The sequence below is a fragment of the Mandrillus leucophaeus genome, unplaced genomic scaffold (assembly GCF_000951045.1).
Source record: "Mandrillus leucophaeus isolate KB7577 unplaced genomic scaffold, Mleu.le_1.0 Scaffold20, whole genome shotgun sequence".
NCBI lineage: Eukaryota > Metazoa > Chordata > Mammalia > Primates > Cercopithecidae > Mandrillus > Mandrillus leucophaeus.
The window spans coordinates 127852-148083 of NW_012102032.1; the positions used below are offsets into that span (position 1 = coordinate 127852).

At 40.2% G+C, this 20232-nt stretch overlaps 1 protein-coding gene across 1 annotated transcript in view; it reads left to right on the forward strand.

The window, feature by feature from the left end:
- PPM1D (protein phosphatase, Mg2+/Mn2+ dependent, 1D) overlaps window positions 1-20232 on the forward strand; it is a 72489-nt gene extending 52257 nt beyond the window's left edge. The window contains exons 4-6 of the mRNA XM_011979148.1: window positions 1385-1575; window positions 10685-10927; window positions 18778-20232. Coding sequence (XP_011834538.1) covers window positions 1385-1575; window positions 10685-10927; window positions 18778-19335 — 992 coding nt within the window. The 3' untranslated portion in view covers window positions 19336-20232. The remainder of the gene's footprint in view (window positions 1-1384; window positions 1576-10684; window positions 10928-18777) is intronic.

Consider the following 20232-nt stretch of genomic DNA (forward strand, 5'->3'; position numbering starts at 1 on the left):
GTAGTTCACAATAAACAAAAGAGGCAGAAATTAATGTTTTCTTCTTTCTGTCTCCTCTTCCACATTTATTGGAAACAAAAGAAAAATTTATAGTTTCATTTATGTTGTCTTATGTATTACAGAAAAGTAGATGGTTTCTATAAATCACTGTTATTTTCTTCTGTTTTAGTTTTTTTGATCTTTTTGATGACTTAGGTCGACTGAAAGTTCTTTTCTCTTGAGCATTTTGATGTTTGTATCTAATAGGTTTAAAGGCAGAAGTTTAGGCATTGTTTTTATGTGGAGCTAATCAAGGAGAACGAGAAATGTGTAAGAACTTTCTTTTTCCAGCTCAGTGAAAGAGAGAACTGTTGCTCTCCAAAGGTTGGTCATATGGTTGGTAAACAGCATTAAAATGCTGGTTTTTATATTTTGAATTTTCTTCCAAGTGACTGGTACTTGTTCTGTAAGTTTTGATGTAGGTACTTTACTGATCTAGAGATTAACAGGAAGTTTGCAAACAGCCATTGGTACTTCTGTTTGTAGGATAAGTTCTCATCTTGTCCTTTTTCTTCAAAATTAACTTGATTATTCCTGGCCCTTTGCGCTTAGCCTGTCAAATTCTACAACAATCTTTTTGGGATTTTGGTTAGAATTATATTGACTTTGTAGATTATTTTGGGAAGAATTGACATCTTTATTATGATAAGTATTCCTGTCTATGAATTTGATTGGTTTCTTCATTCATTTAGATTATCTTTTTAATGTTTCAAAATAGAATCTATAATCTTCATAACAGGTATGTATACCGTTTGTTAAAGTTGTTCCTAAGTACCTTACATTTGGTTCATTGTTAAAATTAGATTATTTAAAAATTTATATTTTCTATGTATTGCTATTATATAGAAATACTGTTGACTTATATATTGAGTTTGTATTTAACAACTTTGCCAAACTTTCCTATTGTAATAATTTCTTTTTGGCTTTCCATGTGGAAATGAAATTATCTGCAAATAATAATAGTATTATTTTCTCCTTTCCATTTTGTATATCCATTATTTTTATTATCTTTCTGTGCTGGGAAGGACTCAGTATAGTATCAGAAGAGAAACAATGGTACAAGGCATAGTTTTCTTATTTCTACGTTTTAAAGGGAATACTTTTAACATTTTACCTTTAAGTAAGCTGATTACAGAATTCTGGTGGATATACTTTATCAGGTTAAGGGAGTTCTCTTTTATTCTTAGTTTGCTAGGAAATCTTACCGTGAAAGGAGTTTGAATGTTATCAAATGCTTTTCTGCATCTGTTGAGATGAACTGTGTCGATTTTCTCTTTTAATCTGTTGCTGTTGTACTACTAGCTTTCAAGTAATACTTCTTGCTTTTTCTGCTCCCTTCCCCCAGGTGATTTGTGGAGCTATGATTTCTTCAGTGGTGAGTTTGTGGTGTCACCTGAACCAGACACAAGTGTCCACACTCTTGACCCTCAGAAGCACAAGTATATTATATTGGGGAGTGATGGGCTTTGGAATATGATTCCACCACAAGATGCCATCTCAATGTGCCAGGACCAAGAGGAGAAAAAATACCTGATGGTGAGAAGTGATTCAATAACTTGATATTGTTGTCTAAACATTGTTTTGGTACTTCTGTCAGAATCTTGAATATGAACTAAGGACATTGACCTTGGGTAGATTTTTGCATTTGCCTGGATCTGCTAGTGGGTAAAACATAGGCTTTGTAGCTCCTAATCATTCGAGGAATGAGACAAGAAATATATAAGTGAAACCTAATAACAAAACACACAACCACTGACTTCAGTATAAATTGGCCTATGGAACACTGCTAATTCCTTATTTTTTTAAATGACATATAATTCGCATACCATAAAATTTATCCTTTTAAAGTATATAATTCAGTGATTCTTAGTGTAGTTCACAAAGTTGTACAACCATCACCACTACCTCTTTTTTTTTTTGAGACAGAGTCTTGCTCTGTCACCCAGGCTGGAGTGCAGTGGCATGATCTCAGCTCACTCTAACCTCCGCCTCCCGGCGTCAAGCGATTCCCCTCCCACCTCAGCCTCCCGAGTAGCTGGGATTACAGGCATGCGCCACCCCCACCCAGCTAATTTTTTTGTATTTTTAGTAGATGGGGTTTCATCATGTTGGCCAGGCAGGTCTTGAACTTCTGACCTCAGGTGATCCACCTGCCTCGGCCCCACAAAGTGCTGGGATTTAAGGCATGAGCCACTGTGCCTGGCCTCCATCACCACTACTTCTACTACTTTTTTTTTTTTCCTCCCAAGAGATGAGGTCTCACTACGTTGCCCAGGCTGGTTTAGAACTCCTAGGCTTAAGCAGTCCTCTCACCTCAGCTTCCTGAGCAGCTGAGACTACTGTGGTGCCGCGCCCGGCTCCTAATCTCAAAACATTTTCATCATCATCCCCTAACAGAGCACATGGAAGTATCTGGAATCAAAGACCCAAAGATGGGTTATCCTTAGAAAAGATGATCTTTCTCTCAGATGGGAGGAATAGTAAAGCTGTATTTTGAGGTGGAAGGAGGGGCAAATTGATTGAATTTTTGTTAAATTGCCTCCATTTAGTACAGGTGCAGTAGCTCACACCTGTAATCCCAGCACTTTGGGAGGCTGAGAGGGGTGGATCACCCAAGGTCAGGAGTTAAGAGACCAGCCTGGCCAACATGGTGAAACCCCACCTGTATTAAAAATACAGAATTAGCTGGGTGTGGTGGCACTCACCTATAGTCCCAGCTACCTAGGAGGCTGAGGCTGGAGAATCGCTTAAACCTGGGAGACAGAGGTTTCAGTAAGCCAAGATCATGCCGTTGCACTCCAGCCTGAGCAATAACAATGAAATTGTGTCTCAAAAAAAAAAAAAAAAATTGCCTCCATTCATTCACTCAACTAACACGAGGTATTAGGTACAGGGATTGCAAAGGTAAACAGAATATGGTCCTTCCTCAGCACTTACCATATTATTATAAATAGAATATATAAAAAACTAACAATCCCATTAAATCATGAGTTCTTTTAAGGTGAGAGTCATCTTGATTCAGTTTTACAATTTCAGGGCCTGGTGTGTTGCATTTAGTCGGAGATTATCAGGTATCAAAGAGTAACATAAAGACTGTTCTGTTTAATGGATTTAGAGTTCTTTAATGATCTGAGAGAGATCATTTCAATGGCATAAAGACAAAAGCCAGTTTGTAGTGGGTTGGAAGAACCTATTTATGAACCCTAAAGTGTTTTAAGATGAGTATTGAAGGAAGCATCCGTATAATACATAATTAGAACAAGTCTTATGAGACCTGGGAGAGTGAGACAATAGAAAATATCACAAGATTGCATAGGAAGCTTCATGGAAGAGAGTGATATTTGAGCAAGAAATTTTGCAGGCTTGATCTAAGCAGCAGTGGTTTTTGGAAAAAACACAAAGAAATACATGTATGCCAGGCGCGGTGGCTCAACCCTGTAATCCCAGCACTTTGGGAGGCCAAGGCAGGTGGATCACTTGAGGTCAGGAGTTTGAGACCAGCCTGGCCAACATGGTAAAACCCCATCTCTACTAAAAATACAAAAATTAGCAAGGCGTGGTGACTCACACCTGTAATCCCAGTTACTCGGGAGGTTGAGGCAGGAGAATTGCTTGAACCCCGGAGGCAGAGGTTGCAGTGAGCTGAGATCGTGCCACTGCACTCCAGCCTGGTATCAGAGCGAGACTCCATCTCAGAACAAACAACAACAACAACAAAAAACCCACAAAGAAATACATGAGTAGTAGAATTGACAGCTTGTATGTTTTTAAGGAAGAAGAATATGATGACACCTAAATTTCTAACTCTGGTGACTAGTAAGCTGTTATAAAGAAGAAACATCATTTAGGGAGAGATGGGGAAGGTAATTATTTCAGACATAGGCATGTTGAATTGGAGGTACCTGTGGTTCATCTAGATAGATATCTTCAGTAGGCAGTTATAAATATTTGAGACAGGGGTGGCATGCTCCTGTGGTCCCAGCTACTCAGGAGGCTGATGTGGGAGGATTGCTTGACCCCAGGAGTTCAGGGCTGTAGGGCGCTATGATTGTGCTTGTGAATAGCCACTGCACTCTAGCCTGGACAACACAGTGAGACCCTCATCTCTTTAAAAATAAAAACTTGGGAAGGAAGCCTGGAAATACTAATTTGACAGTTAACAAGAGTTGTGTAAATTGTGGCAATATATGCACTTAGAGAGACTGTGTGGTTTAAGAGCACACAATATTAGGGGGACTCAAGTCAGCAGAATTCTAGTGAGCTGAGGGAAAAAAATACAGGTAAGGTAGTGGAAAATGGTTTATATAATTGTTTTCATGGAGCATTGATGGGAAGGGAAATGGGCACACTGAAAAAGTGAGAGGTAAGGGCTCAGTCAACTGGTGTTTGGAGAGTGATGAACCACGTGCCGTGGGGAATGTGATAGATTCATGAATTAGAGAGTAATGCTGCCTTTAAGCAATTCTGAGGTGCATATTTTCTTTTAATATCTCTGAAATTGGAACACTTTTTACAAATAGTATATCATAGTTCAATTAACAGTGTTTTGTTTTGTTTTGTATTGTTTTGTTTGAGATGGAGTCTTGCTCTGTCGCCAGGCTGGAGTGCGGTGGTGCAGTCTCAGCTCGCTGCAACCTCTGCCTCTCGGGTTCAAGCGATTCCCCTGCCTCAGCCTCCCAAGTAGCGGGGACTACAGGCACGTGCCACCATGCCTGGCTAATTTTTTTTTTTTTTTTTTGAGATGGAGTCTCGCTCCGTCCCCCAGGCTGGAGTGCAGTGGCGCTATCTCGGCTCACTGCAAGCTCCGCCTCCCGGATTCACGCCATTCTCCTGCCTCAGCCTCCCGAGTAGCTGGGTCTACAGGCGCCCGCCACCATGCCCGGCTAATTTTTTTTTTGTATTTTTAGTAGAGACGGGGTTTCACTGTGTTAGCCAGGATGGTCTCGATCTCCTGACCTCATGATCCGCCTGCCTTGGCCTCCCAAAGTGCTGGGATTACAGGCGTGAGCCACCGTGCCCGGCCCAGCTAATTTTTTTTATTTTAGTGGAGACGGGGTTTCACCACGTTGGCCAGGATGATCTCCATCTCCTGACCTCATGATCCACCCACCTTGGCCTCCCAAAGTGCTGGCATTACAGGCGTTGAGCCACCACGCCCAGCCGACAATGTATTTTATTTCTTTTGTGGCACATAAAATGATGCATCCATAACACCAGGCTCATGGTATTCTACATGAAGAAAACAGTCTAAGTGATCCAGTCAGAGAGTTAGAAAAAAGAACATCAGAGTAAAACCCTTCAAAATAGGAGGATGAAAATAATAGAGCAGAAATTATTTAGGGAGATTCACAAAACCCAGAAGGGCAGTCCTTTAAGAAGACAAATAAGGCATGATTGATTGTTTCTAGTTCAAGAAAACACAAAAAAGTTTGAGTGGACATAACTACACTTAAAAATAGAGATTTTTAAAACACACTTTAAAAAATTCAGAGTATACTATACATATAAAATTTACCATTTGTACTACTTGAAAGTGTACAATTCAATAGTAATAAATACATTTGTATTCTTTTTTCCCATCCTTCATCCCTTCCTCCCTACTACCCTTCCTGACTTCTCATAACCACAATTCTACTCTCTGTCTTTGTGAGATCTTCTCTTTTAGCTGCCACATATGAGTGAGATCATGTCTTTCTGTGCCTGGATTATTTTATTTAGCATAATGATCTCCAGTTCCATCCATGTTGCTGCAAATGACAGGATTTCATTCTTTTCTATGGCCAAATACTATTTCATTATGTGTGTATATATGTATACACCACATTTTCTTTATCCATTCATGTGTTAAATGGAATTGACGTAGGATGATTCTGTATTGGGACTATTGTGAATAGTGCTGCAATAAACATGGGAGTGCAGATACACCTTCAGTGTGTTGATTTTCTTTCTGTTGGATATATGTATAGTAGTGGAATTGTTGGATCATATGGTAGTTTGCTTCTGTCTTTTTTTTTTTTTTGAGGAACCTTCATACTCTTCTTCATAGTGGCGGCACTAATTTACATTCCCACTAACACTGAAGGTTCCCCTTTCTGCACATCCTCACCAGCATCTGTAGTTGCCTATCTTTTTGATACAAGCCATTTTAACTGGGGTGAGATGATAACTCACTGTGGTTTTGATTTGCATTTCTCTGATGATTAGTGATGTTGAGCATTTTTTTCATTATCTGTTAATCATTTGTATGTCTTTTGAGAAATATGTGTTTTAGATCTTTTGCCCATTTTAAAATTGGATTATTTGGGGTTTGTTTTGTTCTGTTGCTACTGATTTGAGCTCCTTAAATATTGTGGTTGTTAATTCCTTGTCAGATGGATAGTTTGCAGATGTTTTATCCTATTCTGTGGATTGTCTATTCACTTTGTTGATTGTTTCCTTTGCATTTTAGCTTGTATTTTCATTTGTCTATTTTTGCTTTGGTTGCCAGTGCTTTTGAGGTCTCATGCAAAAATTATTTGCCCAGAGCCATGTCCTGGAGCATTTTTCCAATGTTTTCTTCTAATAGTTTCATAGTTTGTGAGATCAAAGTAGATCTCACAAAGAGAGAATAGAATTGTGGTTACCAATTTTACCAATTGAGATCTTAGATTTAAGTCATTAATCCATTTTGATTTGATTTTTGTGTATGATGAGAGAGAGGGGTATAGTTTCATTCTTCAGCATATAGTTATCCAGTTTTCCCACTACCATTTATTGTTGCTTTTGGCACCTTTGTTCAAGATGAGCTGGCTGCAAATTGCATGGATTTATATATAGGTTTTCTATTCTGTTCTATTGGTCTGTGTGTCTGTTTTTGTAGCAGTACTGTGCTATTTTGGTTACTGTAGGCCTCTAGCATAGTTTGAAGTCAGGTAGTGTGATGCCTCCAGCTTTGTTCTTTTGGCTTAGAATTGCTTTGGCTATTCAGGATCTTTTGTGGTTTCATAAAAATTCTGAGCTTAAAGAAAAAATTATGTGAATAATGTTATTTCAATTTTGATAGGGATTGAATCTTTAAATTGCTTTGGGTAGTATTGTCATATTAACAATATTAATCCATCCAATCCATAAGCATGGACTATCTTTGTATTTTTTTGTGTCCTCTTCAATTTCTTTCATCAGTATTTTCTAGTTTTCCTTTATAGATCTTTCACATCTTTGGTTACATTGGTTACTAGGCATTTTATAATTTGTATACCTATTGGAAATGGGATTGCTTTCTTTGTTTTTTTTTTTTTTTTTTTTTTTTTTGAGACGGAGTCTTGCTCTGCCGCCCAGGCTGGAGTGCAGTGGCCGGATCTCAGCTCACTGCAAGCTCCTCCTCCCGGGTTCACGCCATTCTCCTGCCTCAGCCTCCCGAGTAGCTGGGACTACAGGCGCCCGCCATCTCGCCCGGCTAGTTTTTTTGTATTTTTTGGTAGAGACGGGGTTTCACCGTGTTCGCCAGGATGGTCTTGATCTCCTGACCTCGTGATCCACCCGTCTCGGCCTCCCAAAGTGCTGGGATTACAGGCATGAGCCACCACATCCGGCCACTTGAGTTCTTTTTCAGATTGTTTGCTGTTGGTATATGTAAATGCTGCTGATTTTTGTATGTTCATCTTGTATCCTGCAGTTTCACTGAATTTATCAACTCTAACAGTTTTTTTGGTGGCGTCTTTAGGTTTTTGTAGGTATGAGATCATGTTATCTGCAAATAAGGCTCATTTGACTTATTCGTTTCCAGTTTGGATGCCCTTTATTTCTTTCTCTTGCCTAATTGCTCTGGCCAGGACTTCCAGTATTGTATTGAATAACAGTACTGAGAGTGGGGCATCCTTGTCTATTTCAGTCCTTAGAGGAAAGACCTTTAATTTTTTCCCCATTCAGTATGATGTTAGCTGTGAGTTTGTCATTTTGAGGTATATTTCTACTATACCCATTTTTGATGAGGGTTTTTTTTAAATCATAAAGTGATGTTCAGTTTTATGAAATGCTTTTTCAGCGTCTGTTGAAATAATATTCTTTTTTTTTTTTTTTTTTGAGAGAGTCTTACTCTGTCACCCAGGCTGGGAGTACAGTGGTGCCATCCTGGCTCACTGCAGCCTCCGCCTTCTGGGTTCAACTGATTCTTCTGCCTCAGCTTCCCGAGTAACTGAGGTGGGAGGATCACTTGAGCCCAGGAGGTTGAGACTGCAGTAAGCTGAGGTCATACCACTGCACTCCAACCTGGGTGACAGAGTGAGACCCTGTCTCAAAAAACAACAAACAAACAAATTTTCCACTCATTTTCATCATTCATTTATTTCTACGGGTACTTTTAATACATGTAGGCAGCCGGGTGCGGCGACTTGTGCCTGTAATCCCAGAACTTTGGGAGGCCGAGGCGGGCAGATCACCTGAGGTTAGGAGTTCGAGACCAGCCTGGCCAATGTGGTGAAACCCTGTCTCTACTAAAAGTACAAAAAAAAAAAAAAATTAGCTGGGCATGGCGGGTAGGTGCCTGTAATCCCAGCTACTCGGGAAGCTGAGGTGGAAGAATCACTTGAACCTGGGAGGTGGAGGTTGCAGTGAGAGGTCATGCCATTGCACTCCAGCCTGGGTGACAAGAGCAAAACTCTGTCTCAAAAAAAAAAAAATGTAGGCTTCTTTCCTGGAGTACATCATTTTCACTTCTATTCTGTGAAACTTAGCAGATTACAAGTTCATATATGACACTGGAAGTTTTATTCTAAGCCACATTTATTTGCATAAAATGAGATCCTTTTGGTTTTGTTTTCTTTACTCGTTCAATTGGTATATATTTGTTCTTTATTCTATAAGCAGTTACTGTATTATTTTTTCCTCATATGAGTGACATTGACTCTGTGTGTGTGTGTGTGTGTGTGTGTGTATCAGCTGTTTATATTTCCTTTTCTCTGGATTTTGTTTATATTCTTTGACAACTTTTCTGTTGAGTCATTGTCTTCAATTTGCAGAATCTCTTATGTTGGGAGGAATTTGACCCTTTGCAATGATTTTTTTTTTTTACCATGCCTGATTATCTTGTTTGTGAATTATGTTTTCTAAATAACTTCATGTTTACTTTTTGTTGTTGTTGTTTTTTTGAGATGGAGTCTCACTCTGTCACCCAGGCGGGAGCACGTGGCATGATCTCTGCTCACTGCAACCTCCGCCTCCCAGGTTCATGCCATTCTCCTGCCTCAACCTCCCAAGTAGCTGGTATTACAGGCGCGTGCCACCATGCCTGGCTAATTTTTGTATTTTTAGTAGAGACAGGGTTTCACCGTATTGGTCAGGCTGATCTTGAACTCCTGACCTTGCAATCCACCTGCCTCCACCTCCCAAAGTTGTGGGATTACAGGTGTGAGCCACCGTGCCTGGCTACTTTTCTTTTTAAGTAACTTCTTTATAACTTTTTCTTTTCTTTTCTTTTCTTATTTTTTTTTTTATTTTTTTCTCTTTTTCTTTTTTGGAGACGGAGTCTTGCTGTGTTGCCTAGGCTGGAATGCGGTGGCGTGATCTCGGCTCACTGCAACTTCCGCCTCCTGGGTTCAAGCGATTCTCCTGTCTCAGCCTCCCCAGTAGCTGGGACAACAGGCACGTGCCATCGCGCCCGGTTAATTTTTTGTTTTTTAGGTAGAGACAGAATTTCACCATGTTAGCCAGGATGGTCTCGATCTCCTGACCTCATGATCCACCCGCCTCAGCCTCTCAAAGTGCTGGAATTACAGGCATGAGCCATTGCGCCTGGCCAACTTTTTCTTTTATTTTTTCTTTTCTATTTTCTTTTCCTTTTCCTTTTCTTTTCTGACAGAGTCTCGCTGTGTTGCTCAGGCTGGTGTGCGGTGGCGTGATCTCCACTCACTTCAGGCTCCGCCCCCAGGTTCATGCCATTCTCCTGCCTCAGCCTCCCAAGTAGCTGGTACTACAGGCACCCACCACCACGCCTGGCTAATTTTTTGTGTTTTTAGTAGAGACAGAGTTTCACAGTGTTTGCTAGGATGGTCTGGATCTCCTGACCTCGTGATCTGCCTGCCTCAGCCTCCCCAACATTTTCTAATTAAAGTTACAGTGAAGGCTGAGTTTCTTGATAAAAATAAAAATAGTGAAATTTAATGACAGGATAAAACCTTGTTTTATTAGTATTTTTTTAATTTAGAGAAGTACTATTTTAACATAGCTAAGGAGACTGGGGATAATGTTTGAAAATTTGGGAGCTTTGGCTGGGCGCAGTGGCTCACGCCTATAATCCCAGCACTTTGGGAGGCGGAGGCAGGCGGATTATGAAGTCAGGAGATCGAGACCATCCTGGCTAATGTGGTGAAACCCCGTCTGTACTAAAAATACAAAAAATAAGCCAGATGTGGTGGCGGGTGCCTGTAGTCCCAGCTACTGGGGAGGCTGAGGCAGAAGAATGGCGTGAACCTGGGAGGCGGAGCTTGCAGTGAGCCGAGATCGTGCCCCTGCTCTCCAGCCTGGGCGACAGAACGAGACTCCATCTCAAAAAAAAGACAATTTGGGAGGTTTATTTGGGCCACAGTGAACACCAGATATTTAATTTGATATAGATGTTGTGGCAGCTAAATCTGAGTTACTTTCCTTCTCCTTGTTCTTTTGAATACAGGGTGAGCACGGACAATCTTGTGCCAAAATGCTTGTGAATCGAGCATTGGGCCGCTGGAGGCAGCGTATGCTCCGAGCAGATAACACTAGTGCCATAGTAATCTGCATCTCTCCAGAAGTGGACAATCAGGGAAACTTTACCAATGAAGATGAGTTGTACCTGAACCTGACTGATAGCCCTTCCTATAATAGTCAAGAAACCTGTGTGATGACTCCTTCCCCATGTTCTACACCACCAGTCAAGGTATATAGTTCCATAGTTTTTAAGTTATGTTTTAATAGTCACCAGTTCTTTGGTTACCGTCACCTGGAAACAATTTTTAAATTCTTACAGGATTTTGGATTTGAACTCGGTTCAAGAAAGTGGTATAACTTATTATCAGAGAGACATCTTTATATCAATACTAATCTCAATGCCAGCCATGTGTACAGCACTAATAAAAAGGTGATTGTGGGCTCTTAAGAATATTATCGTTTGCCATCTAATGCTATGAATATTATTTTTAAAGCATTTAGAAGTTTGTGAAGCACTTAAATATATTTTATTTGAATCTCATAGCCCAGAAGTAGAGCTAATGTTATTATTTCATTTTATCAGTAATAAGTCTGAGAGATTAAACTGTCTAAACGAGGTCGTAGAAAATCAAAATTGAGCTGGACCTGAGGACAGCAGACATTACAACTGATTGTCTGTTAACTCGTCTAAGAAACTTTATTCCTGTTTCTTAGCCACATTAATATTGAGTGAGTTTAAAATATGCTTTGAAATAAGCAAATTTTAAGTAGATATCATACTTTCCTTTTTTGATTTACTAAGAACTCAAATACTTGGCTGTGTTTTCATACTAATTTTTCCCACCAAAAATTAGCAATATTGATTGATAAATGCTTTAATACATAGTATGGCTAACTTGGCTTTCTGAGAATGTGTTTTCAGTAGACTGACCATTAAAATGGGAAATATAGCGAAATCTAACGTTATCTATTCAGGCAGTTTTTTAAAGTGTCAAGGGCTTTAATTTTGGGCGTTGTAATCCTATAGTCCGTGCTTGGAAATGGGTTATTACTGCTTTGCTTTCTTTCACTTTACATACATATGGCAAAAACCACATATGGCCAGATAAAATGAAATCTTTTCATTTCATTTTATTTTTTTGTTTTTGAGACAGAGTTTCACTCTTGTTGCCCAGGCTAGAGTGCAGTGGCACGATCTTGGCTCACTGCAACCTCCACCTCCCAAGTTCAGGTGATTCTCCTACCTCAGCCTCCCGAGTAGTTGGGATTACAGGTGCCTGCCACTATGCCCTGCTAATTTTTTGTATTTTTAGTGGAGATAGGGTTTCATCATGTTAGCCAGGCTGGTCTTGAACTCCTGACCTCAGGTGATCCACCCGCGTTGGCCTCCCAAAGTGCTGGGATTACAGGTCCAGCCAAAATGAAGTATTTTCATTTACAAAAGTTTTCTTTTCTTTGAAAACCATGAATGGTAATGTAGGTTGAAATCCTTTAAAGCCTCTTTATTCTCTCTTCGAAGCTGCGAAGGAGCTTGTGTTTGTATATTTGCGTATGTCTGAATATTTGTATATAATTATTACTTTCATGTTCCCCGATAACTGACCTTTAGGCAGTATAGAGAAGGAGGAGACATTAGAGTGGGGAATAGTGTGAGGGACAAAGGGGCATTCTTAATATTGACCTCAAATAAAAATTATTGCAGTCTGCTGACTGGCATTAGTAAACCCATACATAAAATATGTTTAAAAAATTACTTAAGCCAGGCACGGTGGCTCATGCCTGTAATTCCAGCACTTTGGGAGGCCGAATTGGGCAGATCACCTGAGGTCAGGAGTTAGAAACCAGCCTGACCAACATGGAGAAACCCCATTTCTACTAAAAATACAAAATTAGCCAGGTGTGGTGGTGCATGCCTGTAATCCCAGCTACTTGGGAGGCTGAGGCAGGAGAATCACTTGAACCCAGGAGTGGAGGTTGCAGTGAGCCAAGATCACGCCATTGCACTCCAGCCTGGGCAACAACAGCGAAACTCCATCTCAAAAAAAAAAAAAAAAGAAAAGAAAAGAAAAAAATTAAATTCTGGACTGGGCGCAGTGGCTCACGCCTGTAATCCCAGCACTTTGGGAGGCCGAGGCACGCGGATCAGGAGGTCAGGAGATTGAGACCATCTTAGCCAACATGGTGAAACCCCATCTGTACTAAAATACAAAAAATTAGCTGGGCATGGTGGCTCGTGCCTGTAATCCCAGCTACTTGGGAGGCAGAGGCAGGGGAATCGCTTGAACCCGGGAGGTGGAGGTTGCAGTGAACTGAGATTGTGCCACTGCACTCCAGCCTGGTGACGGAGCAAGACTCTGTCTCAAAAAACATAGTAATAATAATTCTGATAATGACCTAATAATACTACTAAAGATAAGACGTATGCATGCCATATGCAGGTATAGTTATTTGTTAACCCATTGGCCCTGCCCAAATATGGGAAAATATTTAGATTAATTCAGAATAATTAGTATTGTTGGCTCTGACCTAACAACTAACAAAGACAAATTTCTGCCCAAGAAATTGTTTTTGGTTTGTTTTATTTACCTTAATTGACATAAAGGTGAGTACTCCCGACTATGTTTGATTTACATCATTATTAAAGTTACCTCATGTTTAGTAACATAGAGATAAATTTAATGAGAATTTGATTAATATTGAATAGTTTCAGAGACTTACATTTAGACAAGGCATTTGAGACTAGATTTGTCTATAAACATGTCAACTTCTATTTGAATTTTCACATAAATCAGTCTTTGTTTTGGGATGGAGATAGTGGAAAGCCTTTGTTTAAGGTAGTTTACTATGACACACATTTCTTTCTCTGTCCTTTGTTTAGGGCAAAACTAAATTTAGCTATGTTTTACAAGCTAAGATCTATAAGAAAGGAATGGGGAAGAGAGCAAAGAGTTTCAGAAAATTAAAACTTAGTTATGTTTTAGGCACAGTTTGTAATTGTTTAATATTGGATTACAGGATAGGTGGGAGGAGAAAGTTGATCTCTGAAGCAGTGAACTTTTTTAAACTATGTATTTTTAGGGGGTAACCTCAACATCACATCACTGTTTTACGAACGTGCAGGCCTTAGCAATACAAATTAATCTGGGGTACATCTGAGAAGTCTAAATAGTTGCCTGTGCTAACAGATGCAATGTATTCCCACAGAATGCCAATAAAAACAGAAGGAAAAGGAAACGTTCAAGGAGAAAGTGGGGGAAGGGAAGCCAGCACCCCTGTAGGGTCAGAATAATAATCTGTGCATTTAAAAAGACACCGCTGGCCGGGTGCGGTGGCTCATTTCTGTAAACCCAGCACTTTGGGAGCCCAAGGTGGGTGGATAACAAGGTCAAGAGATTGAGACCATCGTGGCCAACATGGTGATACCCCGTCTCTACCACAGATACAAAAATTAGCTGGGTGTGGTGGTGTGCACCTGTAGTCCCAGCTTCTCGGGAGGCTGAGGCAGGAGAATCACTTGAACCTGAGAGGCAGAGGTTGCAGTGAGCCAAGATCACACCACTGCACTCCAGTCTTGTGACAGAGTGAGATTCCATCTCAAAAACATAAATAAATAAAATAAATAATAAATAAATAGACCAGGCGCAGTGGCTCATGCCTGTAATCCCAGCACTTTGGGAGGCCGAGGCGGGCAGATCATGAGGTCAGGAGATCGAGACCATCCTGACTAACACGGTGAAACCCCGTCTCTACAAAAAATACAAAAAAATTAGCCGGGCGTGGTGGCGGGCGCCTGTAGTCCCAGCCACTCAGGAGGCTGAGGCAGGAGAATGGCGTGAACCCGGGAGGCGGAGCTTGCAGTGAGCCCGAGATCGCACCACTGTACTCCAGCCTGGGCGACAGAGCAAGACTCTGTCTCATAAATAAATAAATAAATAAATAAATACACAGCTAAACAGAAATTACAATATATTGTGTTAACTCTGAAATCATCCCATTGTTTTTCTTTTATAAAGAAATTCCACCTAATATCTAACCTTATTATGCATGCTATAGCAATATGTTTTATTCCATTAGATAGCTTGACTAGTACCATTTTTCTTGTGCCTGCAGTAGTGATGTGATTATTTGGCATTAGAAAGCCTTCTGCTACAGAACTTATTTGCTGCCTGGTCTTGTGGCACATTATTTTTCTATATTAAAGCAGCATGAGCTCTTGGTCAGTGATTGCTTATTACTTAACGTATTTTTTCTGTGATCAGCCAGAACGTGCTTGTGACCAGGTTAAACATTTGAATCAACCTAATACGGAGGGATAAACTTACATGCAACTCATTGTTGAAATGAGAAACCTATATGTAAGACATTCTAGAACAGAGACTGTTGCTGCCCAACATATAGTCAGTACTAAAACAGGCAAGAATAATCAAACTTTCAATGAACCATGCAGTTTATAGTAAATCAATGGAGCTGCCAGGTGTGGTGGCTTACGCTTGTTATCCCAGCACTTTGGGAAGCCAAGGCAGGCACATCACCTGAGGTCAGGAGTTTGAGACCAGCCTGACCAATATGGTGAACCCCCGTCTCTACTAAAATACAAAAATTAGTTGGGCATGGTGGCGAGTGCCTTGTAGTCCCAGCTGCTCAGGAGGCTGAGACAGGAGAATTGCTTGAACCCAGGAGGTAGAGGATGCAGTGAGCTGAGATCATGCTACTGAACTCCAGCCTGGGCAACAGTGAGACTCTGTCTCAAAAAATAAATAAAAAATAAATGGAGCAATGGCTCCAGAAAGAGTATATTTTTAATAAAAAAGAGAAGTGGGCCGGGCATGGTGTCTCATACCTGTAATCCCAGCACTTTGGGAAGCCGAGGCAGGCAGATCACCTGAGGTCAGGAATTTGAGACCAGCCTGGCCAACATGGTGAAATCCTGTCTTTACTAAAAATAGAAAAATTAACTGGGTGTAGTGGTGGGTGCCTGTGATCCCAGCTACTTGGGAGGCTGAGGCAGGAGAATCACTTGAGCCCAGGAGGTGGAGGTTGCAGTGAGCCAAGACTGTGCCATTGCACTCCAGCCTGGGCAACAAGAGCGAAACTCTGTCTCAAAAAAAAAAAAGAACAGAGAAGTGATGTATTTGGGGCAGTAACAGATTAGTAACTAGAAATTCTTTGTCCTTTTCTTCAATGTCCATTGGTCCTAGAGTCAGTATGTTTTTCAGTAAAGCATATTCTTACCTATGATTAGATTGAGGTCATTTTAGAAACAGGTTTCTGGGCTGGGTGTGGTGGCTCACCCCTGTAATCCCAGCACTTTGGGAGGACAAGGAGGGTGGACCACTTAAGGTCAGGAATTTGAGACCAGCCTGGCCAGTGTGGTGAAAGCCCGTCTCTACTGAAAATACAAAAATTAGCCAACCATGGTGGCAGGTGCCTCTAATCCCAGCTACTTGTGAGGGTGAGGTGGGAGAATCGCTTGAACCTGGGAGGCAGAGGTTACAGTGAGCAGAGATCACGCCACTGCACTCCAGCCTGGATGACAGAGCAAGACTCAGTCTCAAACAAACTAAAAAAGAAGCTTCTGGATGCCTTCAATTTCCCTTTCATTTTATTTTTTGAACCTCCCTGCCTCCCTTATTTCCCTTTTAACTCTAGACAAATTAAAGGAAACATTCCTATTATAAGTATACTTTTATATAGCACTTTTAAGAAAGTTGTATATTCAGGCTGGGTGCAGTAGCTCACGCCTGTTATCACAGCACTTTGAGAGGCCGAGGTGGGCGGATCACCTGAGGTCGCAAGTTTGAGACCAGCCTGACCAATATGGAGAAACCCCGTCTCTACTAAAAATACAAAAAAAAAAGAATTTAGCCAGGTGTGGGTGGTGCATACCTGTAGTCCTAACTACTCGGAAGGCTGAGGCAGGAGAATTGCTTGAACACGGGAGGTGGAGGTTGCACTCCAGCCTGGGCAACAAGAGTGAAACTCCATCTCAAAAAAAAAAAAAAAAAGGAAAGGTGGCTGGGCGCGGTGGCTCACACCTGTAATCCCAGCACTTTGGGAGGCTAAGGTGGGCAGATCAGCTGTCAGGACATCAAGACCATCCTGGCTAACATGGTGAAACCCCATCTCTACTAAAAATACAAAAAATTAGCCGGGCGTGATGGCGGTTGCCTGTAGTCCCAGCTACTCAGGAGGCCGAGGCGGGAGAATGGCGTGAACCCGGGGGGCAGAGTTTGCTGTGAGCCGAGATTGCGCCACTGCACTCCAGCCTGGGCGACAGAGCAAGACTCCGTCTTTGGGGGAAAAAAAAAAAAGGAAAGGTGTTTATTTTATAGGAGATTTTATTTCAGAGAAAGATCAGATAAATATGTCTTCATTTACTGCTCTACAAAAGGATTTGCGTGGACTTTTCAGAATCTATTAGTATTTTAATAAATTTTGATTGAGAGTCCACTTGAGGAAATTATACATGTGTGGGGGAGAGAGTGTTTATGCTTTAACTCTGGACCTTGATAAAGTATTAAGACAATGATTTTATGAAATGTTATTGCTTTGGAAGAGTTGGGTTTGACAGTAAGAATGTTCTTATCTGGAGGTGAGCGGATATTCTGAGTATATGTAGATTTAGAGCACTACACTCAAAGTAGTGGTGCATATCTAGATTGACATGAAGCGTTTTAAAAACAGCATTTTTAAAAACAATAAAGTGCCTTGGATAATTCTGATTTGTTTCATCAATTGGGAATTTCCCTAACCATTCTCAGTAGGGTCCCATGTGTACTACTTTTCTCAAATCACAGAACAGTATCTAGTGTTTGCAGGATGGGTGCAAAGCAGCATTCATCTGAGTTTTCATTATGACCATTATGGCATAGTTGCTTTAATGTCGTACTTTGCTTTAATAATGTGTTTTAATGTTGTAATGCTTTCCACTCTACGTACTCAGAAATTAGAATTTAGGAGATAGGAAATAAACCAAAAAACCACAGATTTGTTGCTTATCCTACGGAGATGCTACCATCCCCCCCAGTGGTTACACTAGTTTTCATTACTATAAAATTGAGGTTTTTATTTTTATTTATTTATTTATTTATTTATTGTGAGACGGGGTCTCACTCTGTCACCCAGGCTGGAGTGCAGTGGTGCGATCTCTGCTCTCTGCAGCCTCCACCTCCTGGGCTCAAGCAGTTCTCCCATCTCAGCCTCCAGAGTAGCTGGGATTACAGGTGCGCACCACCATGCCTGGCTAATTTTTATATTTTTAGTAGAGATGCTGTTTCACCACGTTGGCTAGGCTGGTTTTGAACTCCTGACCTCAAATGATCCACCTGCCTCAGCCTCCCAAAGTGCTGAGATTACAGGGTTAGCCACTGTGCCCAGCCAAAAATTGAGATTTTTTAAAGCTTTTTTTCTTTTTTGAAATAGGGAACACTTCGTGAATTTGTATCATCTTTGCACAGGGGCCATGCTAATCTTCTTTGTGTTATTCGAATTTTAGTATATGTGCTGCTGTAGTAAGCACTTAATGGCATCTTAAAGCAATTTTTTTGATGGTTCTTATGGAAAAATATAAGACTTTTATGAAAAATAGAGCGATTTCATCAATTATGTTATTGTCAAAAGTAAAATTAAAACGCACACAGAGAATGCGATACTTTTAATCTTCTCCATGTTTGGGTACAGAATAGTGGAAGAGTGAATGTGTGCCTATGGTTAATTTTGAGGGTTTGTTTTGAAATTTTGTTCCTTAATGTATCTTATTTTTGGTTACCTGCCAGTGGATAGAAAATACATGTGACCACGTGAATTTTCACCCACTTGAGTAGATTATTTTATAATTTCATCTATTACCCTGAAGACAGAATTCAATGTCATTCTTACCTTTATATTGTCTTCTCACTCTGGTTCCTCCCATTAAACCTTACACATAGTTCAGTAAATATATGGTGAATGAATTAGTGAATGCATATAACATGTTTTTGCCATCCTACTAGCTTCATAACAAGCCTAACATCACATACATAGGTTTGTTGAGTTCTAGGATAAATTTTTTCTTATTTGTTTTACCTTCTTATTTTTCAGTCCCTGGAGGAGGATCCATGGCCAAGGCTGAACTCTAAGGACCATATACCTGCCCTGGTTCGTAGCAATGCCTTCTCAGAGAATTTTTTAGAGGTTTCAGCTGAGATAGCTCGAGGGAATGTCCAGGGTGTAGTCATACCCTCAAAAGATCCAGAACCACTTGAAGAAAATTGCGCTAAAGCCCTGACTTTAAGGATACATGATTCTTTGAATAATAGCCTTCCAGTTGGCCTTGTGCCTACTAACTCAACAAACACTGTCATGGACCAAAAAAATTTGAAGATGTCAACTCCTGGCCAAATGAAAGCCCAAGAAATTGAAAGAACCCCTCCAACAAACTTTAAAAGGACACTAGAAGAGTCCAATTCTGGCCCCCTGATGAAGAAACATAGACGAAATGGCTTAAGTCGAAGTAGTGGTGCTCAGCCTGCAAGTCTCCCCACAACCTCACAGCGAAAGAACTCTGTTAAACTCACCATGCGACGCAGACTTAGGGGCCAGAAGAAAATTGGAAATCCTTTACTTCATCAACACAGGAAAACTGTTTGTGTTTGCTGAAATGCATCTGGGAAATGAGGTTTTTCCAAACTTAGGAGAGAGCTTTTTAAATTTGGTGCCGAAGTTCGACTTTTTTTTAAGGAGAAAAAATTAAAAGAATATACAGTTTGACTTTTTGGAATTCAGCAATTTTATCCTGGCCTTGTACTTGCTTGTATTATAAATGTGGATTTTATAGATGTTAGGGTATAAGTTGCTGTAAAATTTGTGTAAATTTGTATCCACACAAATTCAGTCTCTTAATCTAATACACAGTAATTGTGACAACAGGGCTAAATGTTTAAAGAAATCAAAAGAATCTATTAGATTTTAGAAAAACATTTAAGCTTTTTAAAATACTTATTAAAAAATTTGTATAAGCCACTTGTCTTGAAAACTGTGCAACTTTTTAAAGTAAATTATTAAGCAGACTGGAAAAGTGATGTATTTTCATAGTGACCTGTGTTTCACTTAATGTTTCTTAGAGACAGGTGTCTTTTAAACATTATTTTTTATTTCTGATTTCATAATTCAGAACTAAATTTTTCATAGAAGTGTTGAGCCATGCTACAGTTAGTCTGGTCCCAATTAAAATACTATGCAGTATCTCTTACATCAGTAGCATTCTAAAACCTTAGTCATCAGATATGCTTACTAAATCTTCGGCATAGAAGGAAGTGTGTTTGCCTAAAACAATTCCCTTCTTTTTCATCCCAGACCAATGGCATTATTAGGTCTTAAAGTAGTTACTCCCTTCTCGTGTTTGCTTAAAATATGTGAAGTTTTCCTTGCTATTTCAATAACAGATGGTGCTGCTAATTCCCAACATTTCTTAAATTATTTTATATCATACAGTTTTCATTGATTATATGGGTATATATTCATCTAATAAATCAGTGAACTGTTCCTCATGTTGCT